Raw genomic sequence first — 27,636 nt, 5'->3', positions numbered from 1 at the left:
AGCCCTCAGAATCCTCCTGGATGGAGAAAGAAGAATGTTGTGAAGAAAAAACGGAGAGTGGTGGTCATGGGGGATTCCCTGTTAAGAGGAACAGAGGCCGCTATCTGCAGACCAGACATAACCTCAAGAGAAATGTGCTGTCTTCCAGGAGCAAAAATTAAAGATGTGTCTGACAGGATATCAAGACTCTTCAGACCTACAGATCACTACCCATTCCTGCTAATACATGTGGGGACAAATGACACCGCAAGAAAGGACCTGGAAACCATCTGCAGTGACTTTGAAGACTTAGGCAAGAAAGTGAAAGAATTGGGAGCGCAGGTGGTCTTCTCATCCATCCTCCCAGTGGATGGCCATGGAACAATGAGATGGAATAAGATTCTACAGGTGAACAACTGGCTACGTCGATGGTGCAGTCAACAAGGATTTGGATTTCTGGATCACGGAATGAATTACCTATACGATGGACTACTTGCTAGAGATGGGGTGCACCTTACGAAGACTGGAAAACATGTATTTGGAAGTCGCCTTGCTACACTCATCAGAAGAGCTTTAAACTAGAACAATGTGGGAAGGGAAGCAAAAGGCCAGAAAAAGCCATACAGCTGACAAATACTATTGAGATCTCTGCTACTGGAAGTGGAAAAGAAGAACAAAGACAAAACAATTTAAATAATAAAAATATGGGAGGAAGAGAAACCAATCACAAACTAAAATGTTTTTATACAAATGCACAAAGCATGGGCAACAAACAAGGAGAATTGGAACTACTAATGCAGGAAAAGGAATATGATGTCATTGGAATCACTGAAACTTGGTGGGACGATACACATGATTGGAATAAAAGGCTAAAAGGATACAACTTATTTGCAAGAAACAGACTTGATAAACGAGGAGGAGGTGTTGCATTGTATGTTAGAAAAGCGTATATCTGCACAGAGATTGAAGCTTCAGAGACTGGGAGTTCTGTGGAAACTGTTTGGGTAAGAATACAAGGAGAGAACAACGGAAAGGACACCATTGTAGGCATTTACTACAGGCCACCTGGGCAAGCTGAAGATATGGATGAACTCTTTATGTATCAAATGACCAAGTTCTCCAAAAAATATGACGTAGTGGTCATGGGAGATTTCAACTATCCAGACATTTGTTGGGAATCTCTCTCAAGTAAAACTAACAGGTCAAGCAAATTCTTATCCTCTCTTGCTGACAACTTTATCTTCCAAAAGGTAGGGGAGAAAACAAGGGGATCTGCTACTTTGGATCTAATCCTTATAAACAGGGAGGAAATGGTTGAGGAGGTAAAGGTGGCTGGGACCCTAGGAGGCAGCGATCATGCTATTATAGAATTTTGGATAACTAGAGGAGGAAGACATGTGAAGACTCAGACTTCAAGGTTAGATTTTAGAAAGGCAGATTTTAAGAGACTCAGAAAGAGAATAGGAGGGATCCAATGGCTGGATGTCCTTAAGGACAAAAATGTCCAGGAAGGATGGGAAATTTTTAAAAATGAGATTCTCAAAGCACAATCGTTAACAATCCCGAAAAGTAGGAAGAATGGGAAGCATTTAAGGAAACCAGGATGGATGAACACAGAACTTAAACACATGCTAAAAAGAAAGAAAGAAATGTTTATTAAATGGAAAGAGGGAGGCATATCTAAAGAAGATTATAATGCAGTCTGCAGATCCTGCAGGGCACGTATCAGGTTAGCTAAAGCTGACAATGAATTAAGGCTTGCAAGAGATGTCAAAAGCAATAAAAAAGGATTTTGGGGGTATGTCAAAAGTAAAAGAAAAGTCAAAGATGCTATAGGATTTTTACAGGATGAAAATGGAGAAATGGTAAGAGAGGATGTTGAGAAGGCTGAACTTTTTAATTCCTATTTTGCATCTGTTTTCTCTCAGAAAGAAAATGTAACATCAACTGATCTTCACTGTCCTTTTAAAGGAATAGAGGAATCCAAGTTATCTGTAAACAGAAAGATTGTGAGGGAATATTTAGCTAACATAAATGAGTTCAAGTCTCCAGGTCCAGATGAATTACACCCCAGAGTACTGAAGGAGATCGTAGAAGAAATTTTAGAACCACTCTCCATAATCATTGAAAATTCTTGGAGAACAGGAGAAGTCCCAGAAGACTGGAGAAGAGCAAATGTTGTTCCTATCTTCAAAAAGGGGAAGAAGGTGGACCCAGGGAACTATAGGCCGGTGAGTCTGACTTCTATACCAGGAAAGATCTTTGAACAAATTATTAAACAACATGTATGTAAGTACATGGATAAGAATGAAGTGATTAACCAGAGTCAGCATGGGTTTGTAACTAACAAGTCATGTCAGACTAACTTAATTTCCTTCTATGACAGAATCACTGACTGGGTGGATCAGGGAAATGCTGTAGATATAGTATATCTTGACTTCAGCAAAGCATTTGACAAAGTATCTCACACCATCCTTATTGAAAAAATGACCAAGTATGCAATGGACCAGGCAACTGTTAGGTGGATTCATAACTGGCTTAGTGATCGGACTCAAAGGGTGGTTGTAAATGGCTTCACATCCAGCTGGATGAATGTCTCAAGTGGGGTACCACAGGGCTCCGTCCTGGGACCTGTATTGTTCAACATCTTTATCAATGATTTAGATGAAGGAATTGAGGGTAAACTGATTAAATTTGCTGATGACACAAAGCTAGGAGGGATAGCTAATACTAGAGAAGAGAGAGAGAGGATTCAAAAAGACCTAAATAAACTGGAGCAGTGGGCAGCAACCAACAGAATGGTTTTTAACAGGGAAAAATGCAAAGTACTACATCTGGGCAATAAAAATGAAAAAAGCATATACAGAATGGGAGGAATAGAGCTAAGCAACAGTACATGTGAAAAAGACTTAGGTATACTAATAGATCATAGACTGAACATGAGTCAACAGTGTGATGCAGCAGCAAAAAAGGCAAATACAATTCTGGGATGTATTAACAGAAGCATACAGTCTAGATCACGTGAAGTCATTATCGGTCTTTACTCCTCTTTGGTCAGACCTCATCTGGAATACTGTGTACAGTTTTGGGCACCACATTTTAAAAAAGACATAGACAAACTGGAGCAAGTTCAGAGAAGAGCGACCAGAATGGTGACTGGTCTGCAAACCATGTCCTATGAGGAACGGTTGCAGGATTTGGGAATGTTTAGCTTGCAAAAAAGAAGACTGAGAGGAGACTTAATAGCTGTCTACAAATATGTCAAGGGCTGTCACATTGTAGAAGGATCATCTTTATTCTCATTTGCACAAGGAAAGACCAGAAGCAATGGGATGAAACTAAATGGGAGGAGACACAGATTAGATATTAGAAAAAACTTTTTGACAGTTAGGGTGATTAATGAGTGGAACAGGCTGCCACGAGAGGTGGTGAGTTCCCCTTCAATGGACGTCTTCAAACAGAGGCTGGACAGACATCTGTCTGAGATGATCTAGTGAATCCTGCTTTGAGCAGGGGGTTGGACCAGATGACCCAGGAGGTCCCTTCCAACTCTACCATTCTATGATTCTATGATTCTAGAATGTTCAACACTATCTTTCTATGGTTTCCTTCAGCCTGTTTCCTCTCCCTGCTCTTCTTTCCTCCTCTCTTCTCCCCTCTCCATAGAATATAATGGACGGTGTCACATGATTCCACAGTGAATTAGCAGTCACTCATGTCTGAGCATGGATTTCAGCAGTTTTTCTCAAAGTGGGTAACAAATTCAGGAAGCAGGGAGGAGAAGCGATTGAAAGGTGGGAAAGGAAGCTGATTTCTCTAACAAGCTATGTCACAAAGTTTCTTAAATTCACCTTATTCAATAGATTTATGCAAAGTTGTTGAACTCTTTTTCAAAGGTCCTTTAGCAGGATCCAATGCAAACTAGATGAGGGAGAACAATCATTAATACAATGGTTTGGCTCCCATATAGGTGGCATATATTTGCCAACACATACCTTGTCTACATAGAACAATATCAAAGAAGCAATCGCAGCAAAAGTGCGTCTGCTCTTTCGTTGACTGGTTGGTGACATGCTTAAAGAAGTCACTGATCGGGGGCAGAGGGGTTGTATATCAAGAGCGCTCATTGGCCACTGTAAATTGATCTTTTGTGACAAATTAGCACTGGACAGTTAAAAGTGACAATGGTAATGTATGTGTGGTACCGCTGGCAATACAAGTCTACTGCTTATACAGTGCCTACAAGTAGTATTCAACCCCCTGCAGATTTAGCTGGTTGACACATGCGGAATTAACTTGGCATTGTGACATTTGTACTGTAGATCAGCTTGGAAGTGGGAAATGCACTGCAGCAAATTTTTTTTTTTTTTTTTTTTTAAAAACGTAAAAAGTTAATTCAGAGTGTCATTTATTATTCAACCCCTCAAACCACAAGAATTCTGTTTGGTCCCCCTAAAGTATTAAGTAAGAAGTAGTTCAGGCACCAAGAATAATGAGCTTCACATGTGTGGATTAAAGATCTCTTTTGCCAGCCTTTTCTGACTATTTAAGACCCTCCCCAAACTTGTGAACAGCACTCAGACATGGTCAACATGGGAAAGACAAAGGAGCATTCCAAGGTCATCAGAGACAAGATCGTGGAGGGTCACAAGGCTGGCAAGGGGTACAAAACCCTTTCCAAGGAGTTGGGCCTACCTGTCTCCACTGTTGGGAGCATCATCCGTAAGTGGAAGGCTTATGGAACTACTGTTAGCCTTCCACGGCCAGGACAGCCTTTGAAAGTGTCCTCCCGTGCCGAGGCCAGGCTTGTCCGAAGAGTCAAGGCTAACCCAAGGACAACAAGGAAGGAGCTCCGGGAAGATCTCATGGCAGTGGGGACATTGGTTTCAGTCAATACCATAAGTAACGTACTCCACCGCAATGGTCTCCGTTCCAGACGAGCCCGTAAGGTACTTTTACTTTCAAAGCGTCATGTCAAGGCTTGTCTACAGTTTGCTCATGATCACTTGGAGGACTCTGAGACAGACTGGTTCAAGGTTCTATGGTCTGATGAGACCAAGATCGAGATCTTTGGTGCCAACCACACACGTGACGTTTGGAGACTGGATGGCACTGCATACGACCCCAAGAATACCATCCCTACAGTCAAGCATGGTGGTGGCAGCATCATGCTGTGGGGCTGTTTCTCTGCCAAGGGGCCTGGCCATCTGGTCCACATCCATGGGAAGATGGATAGCATGGCCTACCTGGAGATTTTGGCCAAGAACCTCCGCTCCTCCATCAAGGATCTTAAGATGGGTCGTAATTTCATCTTCCAACAAGACAACGACCCAAAGCACACAGCCAAGAAAACCAAGGCCTGGTTCAATAGGGAAAAAGTCAAGGTGTTCGAGTGGCCTAGTCAGTCTCCTGACCTTAACCCAATTGAAAACTTGTGGAAGGAGCTCAAGAATAAAGTCCACATGAGACACCCAAAGAACCTAGATAACTTGGAGAAGATCTGCATGGAGGAGTGGGCCAAGATAACTGCACAGACCTGTGTCGGCCTGATCAGGTCTTATAAAAGACAATTATTAGCTGTAATTGCAAACAAGGGTTATTCCACAAAATATTAAACATAGGGGTTGTATAATAATTGACCCACACTTTTATGTTTAAAATTTAATAAAATTCAACTGAGCAACATAACTTTTTGGTTTGTAAGATTTATGCTTCTGTTCATAAAACCTAGTCTCGTTTGCAGTTTGAAGGCTCTAACTTATTTGCATCTTATCAAACCAGCTAAATCTGCAGGGGGTTGAATACTACTTGTAGGCACTGTATGCTTCTACTATCACATATATAAAACGAATCCAATGCACAAAACATTTACAATTCCACTTGATAAAAAATAGTTTATATATTTTAATTCATATGTAAACAACAAATGTGATCCAGGTTTATCTAGATAGTAACTGGTTACAATCCATTATGGACAATTGTTCTTTTACTACTAGGTTGGTATAAAAAAAACTGAAAGCCCATCAAAATGATGAAATAGTTGCACGAGCATATATGGCTGATCATATAAGAACATGTACAGTACAGCCTTTAGACACACAATTAACGCCACCTCTCCTCACAGAGGAGATGTACAGTTTTGGTGAAGTTACAACATACATACATTTTAGTTAAAATAATGTATTTTGTTCAACAAGAAGAGACAAAGCTTTATTTTATACTCCTTCTTTCTAAAATCCACTCCTGGTTCAGGTCAAATGCAACAACTCATAATGAAGATGTTAAGGCGTCAATAAATTAAGAATTATAGGGGTTGTACATTGTTACAACCTGTGCAGCTACACAGGGGTCCGAAAAGCAAGGAGGCCCACTTCCACCTCCAAAAACAGCAAACAGCTTCAGTCACAAGCATTATTGAATTTCAAAGGGTCAATATATTTTTCTTTCACTTGGGCCCTCTTCTGTCTGTGTCTGCCACTGACAAGTAATCCTCCACCTAGATCAGTGTTTCCCAAACTCCAGTCCTCATGGCCCCCAACAGGTCATGTTTTCAGGATTTCCTTAGTATTGCACAGGTGATGGAATTATCATCAAGGCATCAGAAATTGCCACCGGTTCGCTTACCTAAGGAGATCCTAAAAACATGATGTGTTGGGGGCCCATGATAACGGGGTTTGGGAAACACTGACCTAGATGTACAAGCACCAGCAAGAACACAATAATACAAATTAGATTACCTTGTGTGTTTCTACTTAAATTTTTCGATTCATCCAGAAGTTTGGAGCTGAAATTTAGGGCATTTTTGGATGCAGAACTCAATGACTCCACTGGTCCAGATACCTTTGGGAAAGTAAAATGAATTTTTAGTTAAAACTTAGTACTGCATAGGAAAAACACAAAAAAAATCATAATGCCGTAAAGAACATTAAATTAGTAATCATTTTCGTATTACACATTTCCAGTTATCCTAGTTTTCTGCAAACTTTAAGAGAGAAATGATATACTAGCTCTCAAGTGCATAAATATTCCAAATTTGAAGAGAGATGTCATTTTACTGCAGGTGGTTTATCACATTTTTTTTCAAATTCTTACATAATCAAATTAAAAACCTGTTTTTTTTATAATTTGTCTCTGTTAATATAAAAGGGAGAGGCCCAGTGACAGATCATATTTCACATATTGTCATATAACGTGACCATCCTTACCAGACACAGAGCAAGAGTCACTTTACGTAATGTCTATTTTAGACTAAGGCCCTGTTCAGACTACGTTTTTCTGCCTGTCTGGACAAATGGAATTGTTCAGAAAAAAAACACAAATGGAGATCATTCGAACTCATTTTGTGTCATTCAGTCTATGTGTCATTCTGTGGTCTGTCTGAACCTCATCCTGTTTTAGGGAGATTCAAATGAAACCCCTTAATGCAGAAATGCAGAGTGAACAGTGCCTCATAAAGAGGGCATGAGTCATTTGACCCTTCTTGATGTCCACTTGTAGTAAAGGAGCACATAGAAAGGTGCTGACTTAGCGAGACAAACTCCATTAATACATAATACATCTTCACTAACTGTTTTGTAAAGTTGTCCCTATTTGGTCCTGACGATTTCCTATCCCGCTTTTGGCACAAAATACACAACTCTTGTATAGACATTCAGCTGTATTACCAAATATATAGTTTATTAAAAAAGTAATAAGATATAACACCAGCTGAATGATGAGTAGAATTCCAGCCCAATGGATTCATAGGAAAACAACATGGAATTAGAATTTGCTAACGCATCTAGATTGTTCGGGATCAAACGGTTTGTAGTGACACTAAGCTATTTCAACCATAAAATGGTGTTCCCACGTCTTTTTGAGGATAATCCCCATGAAGGAAGAATAAACAATTGTTTCATAATGTGCGAAATGCTTCGAAAAATGTTCTTTTCATGGAAAATGAAGAACAAAAACAGTGCAGCATATTCAGGTTGTTGTTCTCTTTACAAAAGATTAATTACCTTCCCGCTGGCTGGAACTGAAAGGAGAAAATGGATACAAACACTTATCTAAAATGCAGGTTTAATTACTTCTAAATATAACCCTAAAAAGCGGACGACTGTCAGGAGGAAAATAGATGTTTCCTGCATTTTGTAACATGATACGAAGTCATCGTTCTGGTCTCCAAACATTTTATGGTGAAAATAGACACGACAGAAACATTTTTCTTTTTAGTTTTGCCATATAAACCAGGCAGGGGAAAAAAAGTCCATTATTTTATTTTGTGATGTATTTAAACATAATTGCATTTTTTTCTCAATGTCAGTCTGATATTCAACATTCTGATATTCTTTTGGATTTTTTCTTTCTTGGTAAGTGAAGTATGTTAACAAAAACACAAATGTATAATTTCAGCTATGATCACAGGGGCTTCTTCTGCAGATCCCTTTAGTTCATCATACAATGGTCCAATTGCTAAGAACTCCCTTATTTTCACCATGAACCAAAGACAAAGCAAGTCAGTGGCTTTCACTTTGGAGAGTCAGCTCTGAAGAGACTACCCAAAAGAGGGGGTCCTAAGTAGTGTTGAGCGAATTTGTTCGGCGTTTTGAAATTCGTCTTTGGGGCTCCGACTTGTTCTCGCCAAAAAAAACGGCTCCATCCATGAACATCCCTGATTTGCCACACTGCTACACAGATGACATCTGCGGGACATCGTGGCAAACCAGGGATGTTCGTGGGCAGAGCCGATTTTTTGGCGCAAACAATTCGGAACCCCGAACACGAATTTGAAATGCCGAACAAATTCGCTGAACACTAGTCCTAAGTGGGGGGCCTGCTTTTGAAAAATGCTCGACAGTATGGCATGCGCAGAGGGTTTGGCTATATGGCACTGTTCATTCTAGCATTATGATTTCTGTTTTAAAAGGAGCCATGAGAGATCCATCATGATCAGTAATGTTATTTTTTCTCTTCATTGACTTTAAAGCAGTTTGTTATACTATTAGCCTTCAAAAAGCGACTGGTGCCTGAAAGAAAACGCTATCACAAGTGTGAACCATTTCAAGATCTAAAATCATTTGCTGCATTTGCTTCCTTATTTGTTCCCTCTGTTCACATGTGGATTTTTTCAGTTCTATTTCTCAGTTCCCTTCTAAGGCTACAGTCACACTATCGGTATTTGGTCAGTATTTTACATCAGTATTTGTAAGCCAAAACCAGGAGTAGGTGATAAATACAGAAGTGGTGACTTGTTTCTATTACACTTTTCCTCTGATTGTTCCACTCCTGGTTTTGGCTTAAAAATACTGATGTAAAATACTGACCAAATACTGAACATGTGACCGTAGCTTAAGAAACAAAATTCACACAGCGGACGGATCCCAAACATAACAGATGCAAGCGGCATCTGAAGGATCCAACTATTAAAGTTGTTTGTCTGGTTTGTAAAATGGCTATTGTTATGGTGTCCATCATTTTACTGGAAAAGATCCTAGTTACTTACCGGTAACGGGATTTTACAGAGCCCATGACAGCACCACCTGAGAGAGGGTATCCGCCCACCAAGGACAGGAACCTACTGAATAAAAAGGCGGTACCTCTCCTCCGCATCAGTTTTGTTTCAGAGCATGAGAGGGCCTCCGAAGAAAGGTTAATACATAACCACCACCTCAACATATGTACTAAACACCTTAAAAAAAGTGCACACCACAGTGATAAAGGGGAGGGAATTAATAGAGTGCTGTCATGGGCTCTGTAAAATCCCGTTACCGGTAAGTAACTAGGATCTTTTCCCCTTCTCCCATGACAGCACCACCTGAGAGATTTATAGAGATCAAATACCAGAGGGAGGGATCACCGCTTGCAACACCCTTCTACCAAAGGACAGATCAGTAGAAGAGGAAAGGTCAAGACGGTAATGTTTGTAAAATGTAGCAGGGGATGACCAAGTTGCCGCCTTACATATAATGTCGATGGGCACATCCGCCTTCTCAGCCCAGGAAGCAGCTACCGCTCTGGTGGAATGGGCCTTCAGGTTCTCAGGAACCGGCAGATTGCTTAGAAGAGTAGGCTAAGGTAATAGTATCCCTGACCCATCTAGCTATGGTCCCCCTTGTAACCTTAAGTCCTTTCCTAGCCCCCTGAAAGGATATAAATAAAGCGTCACTCTTTCTCCAGGCTTTTGTCACTTCCAAATACTGGACTAACACCCTCTTAACATCTAAGGTGTGAAGCTTATGTTCCTCAGAATCCCTAGGATTAGGATAGAAGGAAGGGAGAGTGATTACTTGCGTCCTATGGAACTTGGAGGCTACCTTTGGAAGATAGGCCGGGTCTGGTCTTAAGATTACTCTATCCATACATACTTGAGTGAATGGATGGTTAACGGATAGTGCGTGTAAGTCACTGACTCTACGAGCTGATGTCAGGGCCACCAATAGCGCAGTCTTTAAAGTTAAGATTTTTTCTGAAACCTTCTCTAAGGGCTCGAAGGGAGGTTTGGTTAATGCTTCCAGAACTAAATTAAGGTCCCAAGGAGGCATTCTTGGAACAGGAATAGGTCTGGATCTATGACAGGCTTTAATAAATCTAATGATCCATCTATTTGCTGCCAAGTCATAATTATACAGTGCCCCCCTTTGCATCAATAGCGACCTCTCAAAATCCAAGCCGTCAAATGCAGGCCCGCTCTTTGGGGATGACAGACTGGGCCCTGCCTGAGGAGATCCGGGATGTCCGGAAGAACCCATGGATCTGCTTGGGACATTCTCTTCATCCAAGTGAACCATGGTCTCTTGGGCCAGAACGGGGCGATCAATATAACCCTCGCCCGTTCCTCTCGGATCTTCCTCAGGATAGTAGGGATCAGTACTAAAGGGGGAAAGGCATAAGCTAGAGTGAAATCCCACTGAATCTGCAGCGCGTCCACCGCAAACGCCCCCTCTTTTGGATTCAGGGAGCAAAAGGTTTCGGTCTTCCGACTGTGTCTGTTTGCAAACAGATCTATCTGGGGCTGTCCCCACCGATCCATAATCTGCTGAAAAACGGCTGGATTCAACTCCCACTCTCCTTGTTTCAAGATGTGACGACTCAAGAAATCGGCCTTTATGTTCTCTTCCCCTTTTATATGCAGTGCCGAGAGCGTAACCAGCCGACTCTCTGCAAACCTGAAGATCTGATCCGCTATTAACATCAGAGGGAGAGATCTGGTACCCCCCTGATGATTGATGTAGGCGACTGTTGATCTGTTGTCTGACATTATCCTGACGTGAGGACCCTGAAGAACAGAACTGAATTCTTTTAGCGCGTTTCTGGCTGCCAACAGCTCTTTCATGTTGGAAGAGAGACTTGTCTCGCTGTCCGACCAGAGGCCTTGTACAGAACGATCCCTTAGGTGAGCTCCCCAACCTTCCGCACTTGCGTCTGTTGTAATTATATCCGACACCTGGAAGGTCCAAGGAACCCCCAAAGATAGGTTGACCGGAGATGTCCACCAGTCCAGGGAGTTGATCACAACATCTGGAAGAGATATTTTCCCATTCAGGCGACCTTTGAGCCGCCTGTCCGCTGCCAGAATCTCCTGTTGAAGACATCTGGAATGGTGCTGGGCCCACTGAACCGCCGGGATGCAAGACGTCATTGTACCCAACAGAGACATTGCACTCCTCAGGGTCATGGTCGGATTGCTGACAACCTGAGATGTTAGGGATCTGATCTTCAGTTTCTTTTCCTCTGGCAGAAGACAGGTTTGTTTTCTGAGTCCAGAATGAGACCCAGGAAAGACTGAACCCTCTTTGGTTCCAGCCTTGACTTCTCCAGATTTAACAGCCAACCTAGGCGTCTTAGACTGGCCATGACGTCCGCCAGGGCTAGAGCACAGAGTTGACTTGATCTGCCCACTACTAAGAAGTCGTCCAGATAAGGGATGACCAAAATGTCTCTTTCCCTCAAGTGCGCTGTGACCTCCAGAATGATTTTTGTGAAGACTCTCGGCGCCATGGAAATGCCAAAGGGAAGAGCTGCGAACTGAAAATGCCTTACGTGCCTGCCGAATTGTACAGCTACTCTTAGAAACTGTTGATGATCTGGCAAAATCGGGACGTGGTAGTAGGCGTCCTTCAGATCGAGGACGCACATAAAACAGTCCGGAAATAACATCTTTATGGCTGATTTTATTGTTTCCATCTTGAAAGGCCTGTAGATTAAATGGTCGTTCAGTCTCTTTAAGTTCGCAATGGTCCTGAAGGAGCCGTCCGGCTTCTTTATTAGGAAGAGAGTCGAATAGAATCCTCTTCCTTGCTCGGGTGCAGGTGTTTCCACCAGAACTCCTTTCATGAGCAGAGAGAGAACTTCCTGCTGTAAGGCTATCTGTTCCGCTAAACCTCTGGGGCTGATATTTTGACAGTGTTCTTGGGCCTGCTTTTGAACTCTAATGTGAGCCCCCTCCTGATTATCCCTAAGATCCAAGAATTGGATGAAATTTCCTTCCAGGCAGGCAGGAAGTGGGACAATCTTCCTCCCACCCGGGGGGAACTGTCACTTAGGGGCTTTCTTATTCTCGGAGGAGGGACCCCCAAACATGAAGCCTCTGCTATACGGCTTTCGGTCTTTCCAGCTACCTTGGTCTCTGGGAGCTTTACTGCGGCTGTATTTTCTCTTCCGAAAGAAACTGTTAAATCGGGAACCAGACACCGTGGGAAATCCATGTTTTCTGTCTGCGGCTTTATCTAGGATGTCATCTAGACCTTTGCCAAACAAGAAGTCCCCCTCACAAGGGATTGAGCACAGTTTAGACTTTGACTGCACATCTTCTGGCCAGCTCTTGAGCCATAGCGCCCTACGGGCTGCATTAGAGAGGTTTGCAGACCGGGCAGCCAGCCTAACTGAATCTGCCGATGCATCTGCCAGGAATGCAGCCGCTCCCTGCACAAGAGGAAGGTCTGATAGAATTTTCTCCCTGGACACATTCCCCCTGATCTGGTCTTCCAATTGTTGAAGCCAGATCATCATAGATCTAGCAGTGCAGGTCGCTGCTACTGCCGGTTTAAGGGCCCCTGCTGACGACTCCCAGGTTTGCTTAAGGAAGGACTCCGCTTTTTTATCCAGCGGGTCTTTTAAGGCTCCTAAATCCTCAAAGGGCAGAGTGGATTTTTTTTTTTTTTTGAAGATTTTGAAATGGCCACGTCAATCTTAGGGGTTTTGTCCTATTTAGCCGCATCCTCATCCTCAAAGGGGTACCTCCGCTTGGAGGATGACGGCAGCTGACCCTTCCTCTCCGGTTTCTTCCATTCCCTTTCTATCAGAGATTTAATCCTGTCATTGACCGGGAATGAGCGTCTCCTCCTTTGGTCTAAGCCCCCGAACATAACATCCTGGACTGTTCTGGGCACTTTGGTATCGGTAATACCCATAGTCCCTCTGACGGCTTTAACTAGTCTCTCAGTATTCTCAACCGAAAAACAAGGTCTGCCCCCCCCCATCATCATCCGAAGACTCCGATGACGATGAGGAGTGATTAGAGGAGGAAGGCAGTTCTCTCGTAAAACGGGACTCCACTGATTCCTCTGATTCTGAAGAAACTAGTTTTCGCTTCTTCTTTTTGAGTGAGGTTAAGCCTCTTAAGGACTCTCTGACCTCTGTCTGGATTAGATCCTTTAATTCTAAAGAAAACCTGGGGGACTCCTCTGCAATGGTTTTCTGAATACAGTCCGAGCATAGGTTTTTGGCATAGGAGGTGGGAAGACCGATTTTGCATAAAGCACACTCCCTGTTTTTACTTTTAGCACTACACTTCTTCGCCTCCTGCCCCAAGAAATAAAAGGAGAAGAAGGAGGAAAAGAGAGAGAGAGAAGAGCACATTATTCAAGGTGAGACTTTCACGAAGATCACTCACCACACTGCCGTTCAGACTAGGGTACCGGAGGCGGTGGTTGCCGTTCACATGAGGGCTCCCATCTGGCGGAGGTGGACTGACGAAGTCTTTTCTGACCAGTCTTGTCGGAACTCGTACGCCCCTCACTGCTGTGACTTTGTCGATGGGAAGATTCCCGTTCCATTTGTTTGAGCTGCTTGCGCTGCTTTGATGGCTGTGGCTGCTGCTGTACTTCCTGTGGCGGTGACAGCTGCTGCCCAGGTGACTGCGGTTCCTCATCCATCATGGCGGGGATGCAGACACCGCCATCCTGATTGCTCCCCATCCTTAAAAGCAGTAGGGCTCCACCTCCTTTAGGCTCCTCCCTTTCCGGCAGTGTGCTCATCTCTCTTTTTTTTTTAATTTTAGCCAGCTGGCGCGCTACCCGCAGATCCACCTGCCTCTGCGCGTGCGCAGCCCAGCGGCACCCGGCACGCTTGCAGCGGGATGACAGCTTCCCACCCGCGCATGCGCAGACCCGGTTTCCGGCGCACTCCGTGATAGGGCGCGTCAGCACCCAGCGCGTGCGCAGCCCGGACTTCCGGCGCGCTCCGTCACAGGGTGCGACGCGACCCCCACGTGCGCAGCCCGGAAGACCTGCCGGCCGGCGCGCTCAGTTCATCTTTGCGAGGCGCAGACCCGGCCGCAGGCCCCGGCGCACGCGGGGAGGAATCCAGAAACAGCACCTCCTCCCCACACGCAGACCCGGGCAGCAGCCAGACGGGCTGGGAACAGGGACCATCTGCTGCTTCCACGGCCTCCAGGCCGCACCGTCCATAATCCAGGTACGTGAGGTACCACCTGGTGAGGCTCCCATCAGGGACAGGAACCAAAACTGATGCGGAGGAGAGGTACCGCCTTTTTATTCAGTAGGTTCCTGTCCTTGGTGGGCGGATACCCTCTCTCAGGTGGTGCTGTCATGGGAGAAGGGGAAAATTGAGCACAAAATGCTTTATTTTCCAATGAAATGACACCATAATGGAAACTAAAAGGATCCCTATAGTCTCTTCTAGTGCCGTTTGCATCCCTTATGTACCGGGTCCAATTTTATGTTCTGAGAAGGAGAGTAGAGAAATGGAACTGAAAATCTCAGGTGTGAACAACGCCTTATTCTGATGTGGTACTTACCATGGACAGAGCCTCAGTTGCTGTGAAGTTGGCCTGCCCCACCACTGCCTCAGCCTCTTCAATCATACTTTTGATAGCTGAATGAGCTTGCACAGCATTTGTGGCATTTAAAGAATTATTTCTCACATCTGAAAGAGAGCTAGAACAGAGAGATTTGGTATAAATGGGAGAATTATGATCTAGAAAGCATTGATATTTGACAAATCAAAGTATAACACAATGAAAAAATTATAAAATTATTAATTATATAGAGAAAACCACAATGTAATAGACAGAAATTCACCCAGGTTGAACTCATTTTACAATGGACTATGACATTTTACAGAATGTCAACATTTTCTACCATTTTTTGTTTTCAACCAAACAATTATTGTATTTATTTTCTGCAATATTATTCCTGAAGAGAGGTTTTTGTGTTTCTCAATATGGGCATGAAGTTCATAATATTAATAAAAGGCACAATTCTGGGATTCTTCTGTCAGTTTCTGTTTTTTACATAATTTTTTTCTAGATTTTGTTCTTTAATTTTTTATCTTTATTTCAAAACTAAGAACAATGCTGTTTATCCGCATTATCTATTATACTAACACAAAAGCATTGTTTTACAACTGATGATACAACTGTTGTCCAGATCTATCATAACCTTACTTATTAGGTTATAAAATACGATTCCCTGTAAATCCATTAAATATCTTTTATATCACAGTGAAAATTATTAATTTAAGATTCTACTCACATATATTCTTATATTGGAAATGTTACTTTAATCATTGCACTTTATTTATAAAGCGCCAACATGTTCCACAGCTCTGTACAGAAACACACACCAGAACTGTATACTACCATTCTCCAAAACATTAAATTACATACCACTGAATATTAATTGTTCCTTTTTTCAGTGTGTACTGAATTACTCTACCTTTTTCTAATGCTTTATGCTTGGTAATCTAGTGCCCTTGGTAAAGCCTTTCATAGATTCTTCCCTCAACTGTTTTGCAGATTTTTAAGTAAAGTTGAATCATCTTAAGTTTCCTGATTTATAAAGTACTATGTAGAGCCGGGACCCAAGCTCTCAGTTTTTGAACAGTTTTTTTCCAGTTTATCTCAATACCTATCTAGAAGTACCTGTTTAGAGAATCAGCTTTGCTCTGTAAACCAATTGCATAGTCTTCAGCTTGATAGACTAAATCAAGGGCATCTCTTTTCGACATTTCCATCACAAGTTCATCCACATGGTGTCTTAGTTTGGTATTCCACATAATTAACTCTTCCTGGTGCATCTCCAAAACCTGAAAATAATACACATTATAGTGGAATGTCTATTATATGTTTCCAGCAACACAAATTTAAGGACATGTATGATAGTGTATGGCCTTACCATACAACTCTAAAGGATTCTAATTAGGGTTGAGCGAGTATGTTCTGTCCGAGTATGCTCGGGCCGAGCTCCGAGTATTTACAGCTGCTCGGTGATAAGGTTAAATCGCTCCCGTGTGCATGATTTGCAACTGTTTGACAGTTTTATTACATGTGAGGAATGTGTAAGAAATTGACATTCCTCCCATGTAATAAAATTGTCAAACAGTCGCAAATCATGGGAGCGATTTAACCTGATCACCGAGCAGCTATAAATACTCAGAGCTCGGCCCGAGCATACTCGGCGAAAGGGTTAATAGAACATACTCGCCCAACACTAATTCTAATGTGATACATACAGATGTTGCATTTATGGTGTCTTGAGCAAGAAGAACTGCCTCATCAACCAGACCAAGTCCTTCTTCAATCAGCATCACAGAACGATTCTTGTTCTCCTGGAGAGTAAGCTTTTTAGCCTGGGGATGGAAATTACACAATCAATTTTTATTTCAAAGGGGTATTGTCATGAAAATAAGTAGTTTTTTTTAATTGGCTTGCTTTTTCTATCCACTGTTCTTTTCCTGCTGTGAGAGCTACATTTCAGTAGAGGAGTTAACTCCTAACATCCAAGTCAGCTCTATCCAGGCCATTGATTTCTATGCAGCAGTTAGCTGATCACTATCTCCCTCTCCACACGGGACCAAGCTACTCTAATCAATCCTATAAAATCACCATCCTCCACATTATTGGCAGCTTCCAGAGCAGCTCTCTTAATCACGGCTCTCACTTTCCTGAGTCGTGTGATTGTTCAAATGCCTTTTTATCACTATAATTGCATAAAAAGATAACAGTGTACACTGAGAACAAACACTGACAGACCATTAATGTGTAGAAGCAGGATGAAGCATTTGGATCAAAACTCTTATTCGAGGATGAGCACCCACCCCACCAGCGACCAGGAAGCAAAAAGACTGCAGAGCTGTGAGATGAGACAACTTAAGATAACCCCTTTAATTGAGTAGTAGCAAAACTTACAGATAAAAATGAAATAACTTACATTAAAATCATTGAGATTGTTCTCGATTGGAATCAGCAGATTCTTAGTATGATTGGTGTTTGATGCAGATTCTTGGATGAACTCTTTTGCTGATAATAATCTTTTATTGTGTTGTTCTAGGGAGTTCTCGAGGCTCCTCTTCAATTTCAGCAAGTCCTTATGTGGCTTCTCATACTCATTCTGCACTCTGGACAATACATCTTCACAGTCTCTGTTAGACATAAAATAAAACAACCAATATAATCTAATTAATTAATAATAGGTGTCCAGCACTTCAGCCATAAAAAAATGTGACCAAATATTTTGTTATTTTTGAGCTATACACAAACAAACACCCATCAAGCATATTGGGGCAACAGTCTCCAACTCTCCAGGGGCATAACTACTGTGGGTGCAGGGATTGCAGTCAAACCTGAACACTGGAGCCTAGTGGGGCTGAGGTGGCAAAAGTTCCTTCTGGCCCATATGTGAAAAGTAATACTATCAAAGAACTGTGATAGTTGGGGCTGGAAATTTTGCATTGGGGTCCACAAGCTTCAAGTTACACCACTGCAAGACTTCATGTAATAAAAGGCTGGGCAGATCTATTCAAACCTAAAAGGATGCTCATAAGATGGAAAGAAATAGTTGAGATAGTTTGGTTAAGAGAGATTGTGAAAACATAAATCCTGAATTAGTTTATTGGGTTTAATGTTAAACTATTCATTAAAATTTGTGTGTTTACTCTGGTTTTAACTGTTGGCGCATCCATTTATTTACGATCTATGGTCTGATCGACGGCAATCCCACTGTTCAGTAGAACTGCAGCATGAACTCAATACCGTCCACATGAGTACGGCTATGATTGACACTACACTCTACAACGTTCAACGTGCTGCTGCACTTTTGTTCTGAGGGATTCTACTGAATTATATACGGATGTCCTATTATAAGAACAGGCCATCTACTGGAAATCCTGAAAATCCCAATTTGAAACTGCACTCCCATTATATCTAATGTAAAAGACACAAATGCATCCTAACAGAAAGGAACGTTTATAGCAATTTGAAAGGTCTACTTAAGTCTCTACACTGGCTGGCACAAGCGGGCCATAGACAATCAATGAGGACAAATTTATTATATGTTACTGTAGGTCATTTTGGGACACAACTATTTTTTTTTTAAAGTTTTTTAGTCTTTGAGAATTCCTATATAAAACAGGGCTAAACATAAAGATATTCACACTTTTCAGAGATGTTTTCAAGCTGATTGGGATAAATGTGTCTACTTACTTAAGATTTTTGGTAGCATTTTGGTAATGACCATTAAAGCCATCTATGCTCATTGATTCAAGTTTAGAAGAGACATCCTCCTGATATTCCCGCAGTGCCCGGTCAGACAGCTGGATATCACTGCCGATTGTCTCATTCAAGCTTTTTGCTACTTCTATAAGAACTAAAAAAAAGTCCAGAAAAAAAAATTGCATTTATGTATTATCACATACAGCATAAAATCTCCTGTGATATATGTTGCTCTTAACCCTTTTAACCGCCCCACATAATTAATAGCTAATGGCATAGCCCCTGTGCCAAAAACCTGTTACTTTTCATGCCGAGTTTGACGAAACTTTGAGCTCCTGTTGGGATATCTGTAAGCTGAGGTTCCCATTCTGTCAGCCTAGTCCTGTACTCTAACATGGAAGGGAAATACTCAGGGTACTGTCACACAAAACCATGCACACCGAGCTCAGATTCACTGCAGAGGGGGCTCAGAGACATGCAGAGAATGAATATGCAATGTGTGTCTTCTCTGCATATACAATGGTGTGAAAAAGTGTTTGCCCCCTTTCCCGATTTCTTATTGTTTTGCATTTTTGTCACATTTTTGTTTTGCATTTTTGGTAGGGTAATGTGTCCCCTACCTATCCGTAGTAAAAAAAAATATATATGAATAAAAATAAAATAAAATGAAAACAAATATATGGTAAAAAAAAAAAAAAATGTTAAAAAAACAACCCTTCACCTCAAAGAAGTGAACCCCTCTGTGACCCTACACACAGCAATCATAGACATTCTGTGTGACACAAACAAGTTTAAAATAGGAATCAGGACTCATTTACTGATGTGCTATGAGGAAAATCAATACCCTTTTACTGACATTTTACTCTGAACATGGAGGCCTGATACACCCGAGGTGATGAAATAGTTAATTTATTAATCAATCAAATTAAACACATAGAATAGAAATTCTTTTGAGTGTTGTGTATGTATATTATCAATAAGTGAATTAACTATAAGGGGCTGTATTTCTTGCATTTTTGACAATGGAGGCTGAAATATGTTAATGAAGATCCCCATTTTAACCACCTTGTTTTGTACAAGGGAAAAAAATGCTTCATAAAATGGAGAAATTTGAAATTTGGCCACTAATGATTTTACCAGTGGCAAATCTCTACGTTTATTGACCACCAGGCTCCTAATAGCATCACACACATTGATTGGATAAGTAGCGGATAACTACATAAAATTCTATTATTTGTAAATTGTTACCTTTAACAGTTGTTTGCATTATTTCAATAAATCCCATCAGCTCTTTGCTCTTGTTCAGACTGCCGACTGTGGAATTCTGCACGTTGTATCCATCTTCTACTACCTGTCTCATCTTTGAAAAAGAAAAATATGAATAATCACTGTTCCGATCATTGATCTGAATTTGGACTTCTTATAAAAGCAATATGATTACTTTAACATGCAAAAGATAGACATTCAGACCCAAAGTACACACAGTCAAGTGGAATATATGGGACATGTCATTAAGAAGGAGAAGAGAAGGATTGACAAAGAAAATAGTGGACAAGCAGTGGGGAGAGATGGGGAAGAACTGGTAAGGTCAGCTTTATAAAAGCTTTGTACTGCTATACTGTCCTGTAAGGAGACAAAATATTGTAAGTAGAAATGAGCGGACCTGAACTTAAAAATTCAGGGTTTGTACCGTTCATTTAGTGTCCGGTGCTAAACTCTGAACACAAACTTCTCCCACAAGTCCGTTTTAATATTTGGAGTTCCAAGGGAAGTCCGGGGACAAGAGGGAGAGAATTTTTTTTTTCAGCTCAAAAGTTCGGGTCCCCGTTGTTTTCTAATGGGGTTTGGGTTCTGGTTCAAGTTCAGGAACCCGAACCGAAGTTTGGAATAAAGTGCGGGTCGGGTACCAGAACTTCCACAGGATCGCTCATCCCTAATTGTAAGGTTTCTAAAACAAAAATAAAAAAAACTCTTTAAGTTTCTGATCCGTGTTAAATTCTTGTTTTATACTTTAAGAATAATCTAAGGAACACAATAATGAAATGCCAGCAAATGAGAACTAATGAAATGAATTTTACTGATATTTGTAAGCAAACCTTTGCAAAGACATACTCACTCTCATATGCAGTCTGTCTGTGTCCTTAAATACTTTGGAAAGTTGTTCTGATGTTTTCTCCATGGTCTGGGCAGTAACTGAGTTTGTGTGGACTGATTCCTTTAGAAAAAAAAAGCAATTAATTGCAAAATAAATGTAAACTTTTCTTTGATTAAAAAATTATTATCTTTTACATAGATGCCGTAAAATACAATAATTGTGGGACTACAAAGTCTGTGTCAGTGTGACAATGCTTCTGGCATTAAATTTATGAATCAGGAAGTTCACTATCAGCAGAAACATCGGTTATAGTGTGGCTCCCCTGAGGGTTCAGTCGCCACAGAGGTACTGCACCTCACCCAGAGGTGTGGCGTCTCCTTCTCTCAGGTAAGGAGGGAGTGCTGCCCGGAACCCAAACACCTGCATCCAACACTACACTGCTCCAGGCCGGCTGGAAGGGCAAGACGCAATGTATGTTTCCTGCTGAGCCCTGACCCTGGCTGGAGTGGAGGGAACCCAAAGGTAGGGGGAACCAGTAGTGGGTGTGGGTGGAGGAAGTAGTTAGGGGGAGCACCTTGGTAGGAGTATATATAGTGAAGCCATCTTAGGGTGGTGGAGTCGAGTAGAGGAGAGCAGTTCAGAAGAACAGCTCAGGACAGTTCAGAAGAACAGTCCGGGAACAGAGTCTCAGTAGGAGCTCTGCTCCACACGAGGGCCTAGTGACAGAGGCCCAGGAGGGGAGCAGGGAGTAGGCTCCATTCTAAGAAGGGATCCTAGGGAGTACGGCGAGTGCAGGACGGCACCCGTACGCCCCGAATCTGTCAGAAGACAGAGGGATCGTAAGCCGCATTCTAATCCCCGTGAGGGTCAAGCAGGTCTGTGAACTCCGACGGACAGGAGGGACTTCAGAGCACCCGAGCAGGATTGAGAGTGGGCAGCGCAGGGCAGGAGGGAGAAAGACCCACGTGAAAGTGGGGTTCTGCCTGGTACCTCTGATCAACCTGAGGAAGCACTGAACCCCTGCCTGGTGAATGCAGCGCAACGCGGGAGGCTGTAAGCTGACAGTGCACCCTGAGGAACTAAAGAACTGTGAGTAAAGACTCGGATGACTGCACCGCACCGCCTCTGTTCATTATTTCGTCCGCGCCATCATTCCCTCCCTGCACTATAACGCCCAGCGCAACCACCATTTACCTACACTGCCCTGGAGCTTGCTCTACCTGTGGAGAGCCACACCATCCCTGCTGCCATAGCGGCGGCTCCCTCTAGCCCCAAACCACAGGTGGCGTCATGAACACTTTCCCAAATCCCCTATAACTAATCCCCCCCTTTTTACTGGGTCACGGACCGGGCCAGCCACCGTGATATCCCCTAGCAATCAGAGGACCGACTGCCAAGTACCCCACGGCCCTGGGGGCGCGTCAGTAGCACAGATTGCAATGAAATCCCTATCAAATCTGATGACAATTCACATCTCATTACTTTAAATGCAGTTTTCACAATGCTTTCAATTGCAATTAAAACTACCATGAAGATTTTTGGTTGCATGGCTGAAACAATTCCACTGCAAATATAGGTAGCATGTTGCTAATTACCATAGTTCTGCACAGAAAAGGATTTATTCCACTGAATTACATTGGAGCTAATCCACATGTGAATCTGCTGCAAACCCACAGCTCATCTCTGGCAAAAATATTAGTGTCAGTCTTGGATTTCTGATCTAAAACTACATATCAACTTGTGGCATAAAGTCAAATGAAGAATAGAAGAATGGTAAGATATGGGATGTTTAAAGTGGTTGTCCAATCCAACCTCCAAGTGGAGGTTAGACACCTAGCCATCCCACTGGTCCGCTATTATCTGCTCTGCTGGTCGCTGGATGTAAACACTGAATGGAGCAGCGATACATAGCAATGTGTAGCGGCCACTGCCGAATACTGGACATTAACCCCTATTCATGAGAATAGGAGCTGATCTGCAGTACCCGGCAGTGGCCTAAGTATAGGTCATCAATATATGACTGTAAAAACCCTTTACATGGATGTAAAGGCTTAGGAAAACAGAACTCCTATCGTAGATTGTTAGCAATCCTGTGACAGTGTGGAACTCTAGCCTTAAAGAAAAACTCCCATCAAAATGTTTATCTTCTAAATATATTGCATTCATCATACTATATAGCACTGTGCACTTACAATTGCTCTTTTTGCATTTCTACCCAGTTAATTCTTCTCTATTCTATTAGGTCTATAACATCACATGATTAAATCTGACCAGCTGAATCCTTCTAAGCTCTATGTAAAAACAGAAAGTCTCTTTTTCCTGCATGAGTCATCATTGAAACTACAATTCTACTTCACTGGGAGGAGTGGAGCAGCTGAGTTAGGAGTTGAAAAGAAAGTAGAACTGGGCTGCCAGGGAGTTTGCAGTGATGTAGAATTGCAGTTCTAATGATGATTCATGCAGTGAGACTTCCTGCTTCTACATACAGTTTAGAAGGATTTAGCTAGTCAGTTTTTATTTATGTGATGTTATAGGCCTAAGGGAAAAAAGAAGAATTAGCTGGGTAGAAGGGCAAACTGAGCAATTGTAAGTACACAGTGCTATATAATGTGATGATTGCAATATATTAACGGGATAAAAACTTTGATGGAAGTGATTCTTTAAAGTGTACATGAGAAATAATGGGGCTTGTTTAAGTCAGTGTATATTCTAATAAGAAGCTTTTAGATACATTTTTACTTTCTCATGAGCATATTTGTGTATTATACTTCCTACATTTCCATTCCCCTGTTGATAGTTTGAATGCTGCTTTATCCAACAGCAAATCGCAGTATATATTAAAATGATATTTCCTCGCAGCCTTTGGCAGTTGTAGAGCGTATACTCTCAGAAACAAGACTTGATTAAAACGTAGAGTACAGAGTTCTTAACTGCTTCCTCTTGAAAATCCAATTTAAGAGGCGACATTCCCATCATAAATATCACAAATTAAATTTCTGATAGTTAGTTCCATCTGGACATCATCATCCACGGAACATCTATGGGGTTTAATTACATTTCTTGACAAAGTGATTGAGGAGAATATCAATATTTCTGTGATTTAGAGCAACTAAAAACTGACCAGAAATGATAACTTTCTATTATGCCTCTATGTGTACGTCATTAGAGAAAACAAAAGCTGAGTAAGAAAATAAAGCAACAAAATTTGTATTGTTTAAAGGGATATTGGAACTAAAGCACATTGACCATTCTAAATGTTATCTATTGTTCCCCTGTACATTTCAGGTTAGGGACATGGTGTGGAAAGAGGCATACCGGTACCTCCTCACATGATTACTACTGTATCTCCAGAACCAAAACCATTTACGTATAGATACAGGTATATAAACCCTTTAGATATAGATCTAGGTACAGAATTATTTTCGTTTGGCTTGAAAGTATCAGACTGTGAAAACTTTTGAATTATTCAACCTATATAGGCTGAAAGTTTATAATGGCCTGTGATTTTTCCATGTGGTGCTCTATTATGTGATTTTCCACTACTAAACACTTATAGTGAATCTGTCCCCAGCTTTTTGCCACCTAATCTGAGAGCAGCATATTTAAAAGACAGACCCTAATTCCATCAAAGTGTCCCTTACTGGGCTCTTTGCTGTAGTTTTGATAAGATCACTGTTTTATCACCAGGGGATTATAACTAAACGACTAGTAAACCTGCTGCCATATAGTCCAACCACATCCCCACCACTGGCAGTTTTCTGCCTATGCAGTGTGTACTCAGTGGTGTGAGTGGGGTTATACAGTGCTTAGCATTCAGAGAACTGGTAGATCTGCATCAAAACAAGGATGTCATAAAAAAATACAACACCCAGCAAAATAAGTGATAAATCGCTGGAATCATGGTCTCTGTCCCTACATTATGCTGTTTTAGATAGGGTAGCAAAAATCTGGAGACAGATTCCCTTTAAAGGAATCTTCTCATATCAGAAAAAGACAATTACACACTTAATAAATGCCCCATCTTTTCAGTGCCATTGCTCCCTATCAGTCATGGTTTCTTGTGCTGCGGTGATGATGTGCTCAACAATCTATATGATGGCTGCAGCCAATTTCTGGCCTCAATGATGCTGCACTCGCATGGCCAAGTCATTGCCGCTACAAATTGTACAATACAGATCCGATAAATCAATGAACTATATAATATCCCTTGAGCTACAAATGTGTTTAGTTATTTGCTGTTCATAAGGGTAAGTGTATAATTCTAATACATTAAACTGTGTTACCACATATTGACTACATGAGCGATCCCACTTACAGGGGTCTGACCACTGGCCCCACTGATCATCAATAGATGGTTGGCACTGAGCAGCTAAATGGAGTGTATGCTATACAAAACATAAAATAATAACCTTTATAAATTCTCACATTTATTATTCACATTAAAAAGAAGGAATAAGACAGGAAAGCAATCTGTACCTTGAGATATGTAGTCATGTTTTCCATATTTGACATGAACCCATGGGGCACCGCAACGATTCCAGTGAAGTTTAAAGTGAAAATAACCCAATGTAGGTCATCCAAATCATCTAGTAGTGGCCCTGTGCAGTCATCATCACAAGCTAGGGGAACAGTGAAAAATGAGCTCTGAGGAAAACAGTATTGGCAAGTAACATCCAGGGCTAATGTAGTTATATCTCGGGTCTAACCATAACATTACTGCTATATACAGGTGATATCTACTAATTCTTCTATGAAATGAGCAGCTGGTTTGGTGTTATCCTTGTGCCATTGAAACTGGTGTAAAGGAACATTGGAGCTGTGGACTCTAGAAACCAATCTGTCTGTTGCTTTGTACACTCCTCAACATTGAAACTGCAACACCAAGAAGGAAAAGTCACGATTAAACGCATTGGCTGCTAACAATAAGGCTATTAACGGTTGTCTGAGGAATGTTCAGCCATGTTGAATGGACTTGGGCATGCAAATCATAAATAAGTGCAGCAGGCAACTCCCTTTGCATTTGCAGATCATTGAAGTCCCAAATGTGCTCAATCAGAAACAAGCCCAGAAATGCTGCATGGCATAGTTCCACATTTAGGTCATACAAGCTGCTCACAGTAGCTCACTTGGAGCATGAGCTACAAGCTTGCCATTGTTTTTTTTTTTCTAAAAAAATGTCTTCCGAGACACTTTGGAGAAATGGCGGTACCAATGATTCTGCCGCCAAATCAATGTAACATCAAGCTGTTAATGTACCTGGAATGAAGACTAGAGAAGTCCGGCTAGTATATGTTATGCCATCTCACACCATAATCCCGAGAGTAGGACCGGTGTGACGATCCCTCATGAAGGCCTCTTCATGGCATTGCTCACATAGTCTAGTTAGAGTTTAAGAATGATGCGTAGTGATCTATTCTGTGCTGCAAGTGAAACTGGACATCACATACCAAATTTAAGGCGCCCAAGCAGTGTCTACAAAAGACATAAGAAGGAATTTGCACGACATTGGGTTACAACCAAACCCCCATCTACAGATGTTCCACTGACTTTACGCCACCGCTCTCAAAGGCTATCATGGTGCAGAGCTGAACAGCAATGAAGGCTGGTAATGAAGGTCTATCTTATTCATTGATGACCCGCTTTTGTCTTGGATGCAATGATAGCCAAAGACCACGTGGGCAAAGCCATGAAGATGCCTTCACGAGAGAATGTGAAAGTATACTAGGAGCCAACAAGACAACGCCAGGCCACAAGTTGCCTGTGCAACTGTAAGCAGATGTCTAAATGTGCTACAATGGCCTTTGCCTGCAGTGTCTCCGAACTTGACTCTCATTGAGCAAATCTGTCATTGGTTGGCAATTGCAAAGGGAGCTGCCAGAAGCAGATCTTGATGATTTGCGTGCTCAAGCGCAATCAGCGTGGCAGAGCATTCCTTATGCAACCATTATTAACCTCATTAATAGCGAGCCAAGCATATATATGAGTATATTCCAATGTGTGGGACTCATACTCGATACTGAATAAATCGGCAATTGCAAACTGGCAGCAGTGGATCTTGATGATTTGTGTGCCCAAAATGTATACAGGGTTGCAGAACATTCCTCAGATAACCATTAATAACCTAATTGATGGCACGCCAAGGTGTGTAGGTGCATTTGATTTTCTGTGCATTGCGCTTACACTTGAAACCGAGTAAAGCAAAATATTTGAAAATTTGGCTTCCGAGTTTTCATCATTTGTATTTTGTTAATATGTCTATTGATCATGTGATGTTCAATTTTCCTCAACTTTTCCTTCTAAGCATTGCAATTTCAACATTGAGAAATGTATTTAAAAAGAGACTGCTTTATATGGGCAACAACTGTAGTTTTCATTTTTACTTTTACTGGCCCCAACTCAGCTTGTTTTGGGTTTTCTTACATGTACTGTATGTGGCTTGCCATATACAACAATTTCACTCTGTAGAAGGATATACACAAAAAAGATAAAGAAAAAATAAATCTCCAATAGAATGACATTCTTGCACATGGTAAAATTAGTTGAATTTGAATAAGCGGAATCTGTCTGACTGTATATATTCACACTGTATGTAAGTCACATAGGCAATATCCTTATAAATGGATGTCAAATTTTACAACTCAAATACTAACATGTAAGGATTTATGTACATGAAAAAGCCTGTATGATAGTTCATGGAACCCACAACACTTTTTAAATCGAGCTGTATAACAGGTTCCAACAGATTCAGTAATTGCGGAGATATTTTCCCCAAGAAGTACAAGAGAGGCCTTATGGACGTCTACAGCAGCCCTATCATAGCTAAGTATAAAATAGCGTTGTAATATGGCTG

The 27,636-nt window shown here is 41.7% G+C and overlaps 1 protein-coding gene across 1 annotated transcript in view; it reads right to left on the bottom strand.

The window, feature by feature from the left end:
- The window catches only part of LAMA1 (laminin subunit alpha 1), a 264,311-nt gene that overhangs the window by 51,448 nt on the left and 185,227 nt on the right, over positions 1–27,636 (bottom strand). Inside the window, exons 33-41 of the mRNA XM_073679061.1 lie at positions 25,263–25,405; positions 20,808–20,906; positions 19,940–20,051; positions 18,683–18,845; positions 17,412–17,622; positions 16,714–16,830; positions 16,124–16,287; positions 14,999–15,137; positions 6,717–6,819 (exon numbers count right to left, since the gene is read on the bottom strand). Coding sequence (XP_073535162.1) covers positions 6,717–6,819; positions 14,999–15,137; positions 16,124–16,287; positions 16,714–16,830; positions 17,412–17,622; positions 18,683–18,845; positions 19,940–20,051; positions 20,808–20,906; positions 25,263–25,405 — 1,251 coding nt within the window. The remainder of the gene's footprint in view (positions 1–6,716; positions 6,820–14,998; positions 15,138–16,123; positions 16,288–16,713; positions 16,831–17,411; positions 17,623–18,682; positions 18,846–19,939; positions 20,052–20,807; positions 20,907–25,262; positions 25,406–27,636) is intronic.

This window comes from Phyllobates terribilis, unplaced genomic scaffold, assembly GCF_046119375.1.
Source record: "Phyllobates terribilis strain yellow unplaced genomic scaffold, ASM4611937v1 Scaffold_4__5_contigs__length_816908805, whole genome shotgun sequence".
Lineage (NCBI taxonomy): Eukaryota > Metazoa > Chordata > Amphibia > Anura > Dendrobatidae > Phyllobates > Phyllobates terribilis.
The sequence above is the reverse complement of the archived record's forward strand: the minus strand, read 5'-3'. Positions and strand labels throughout refer to the sequence as shown.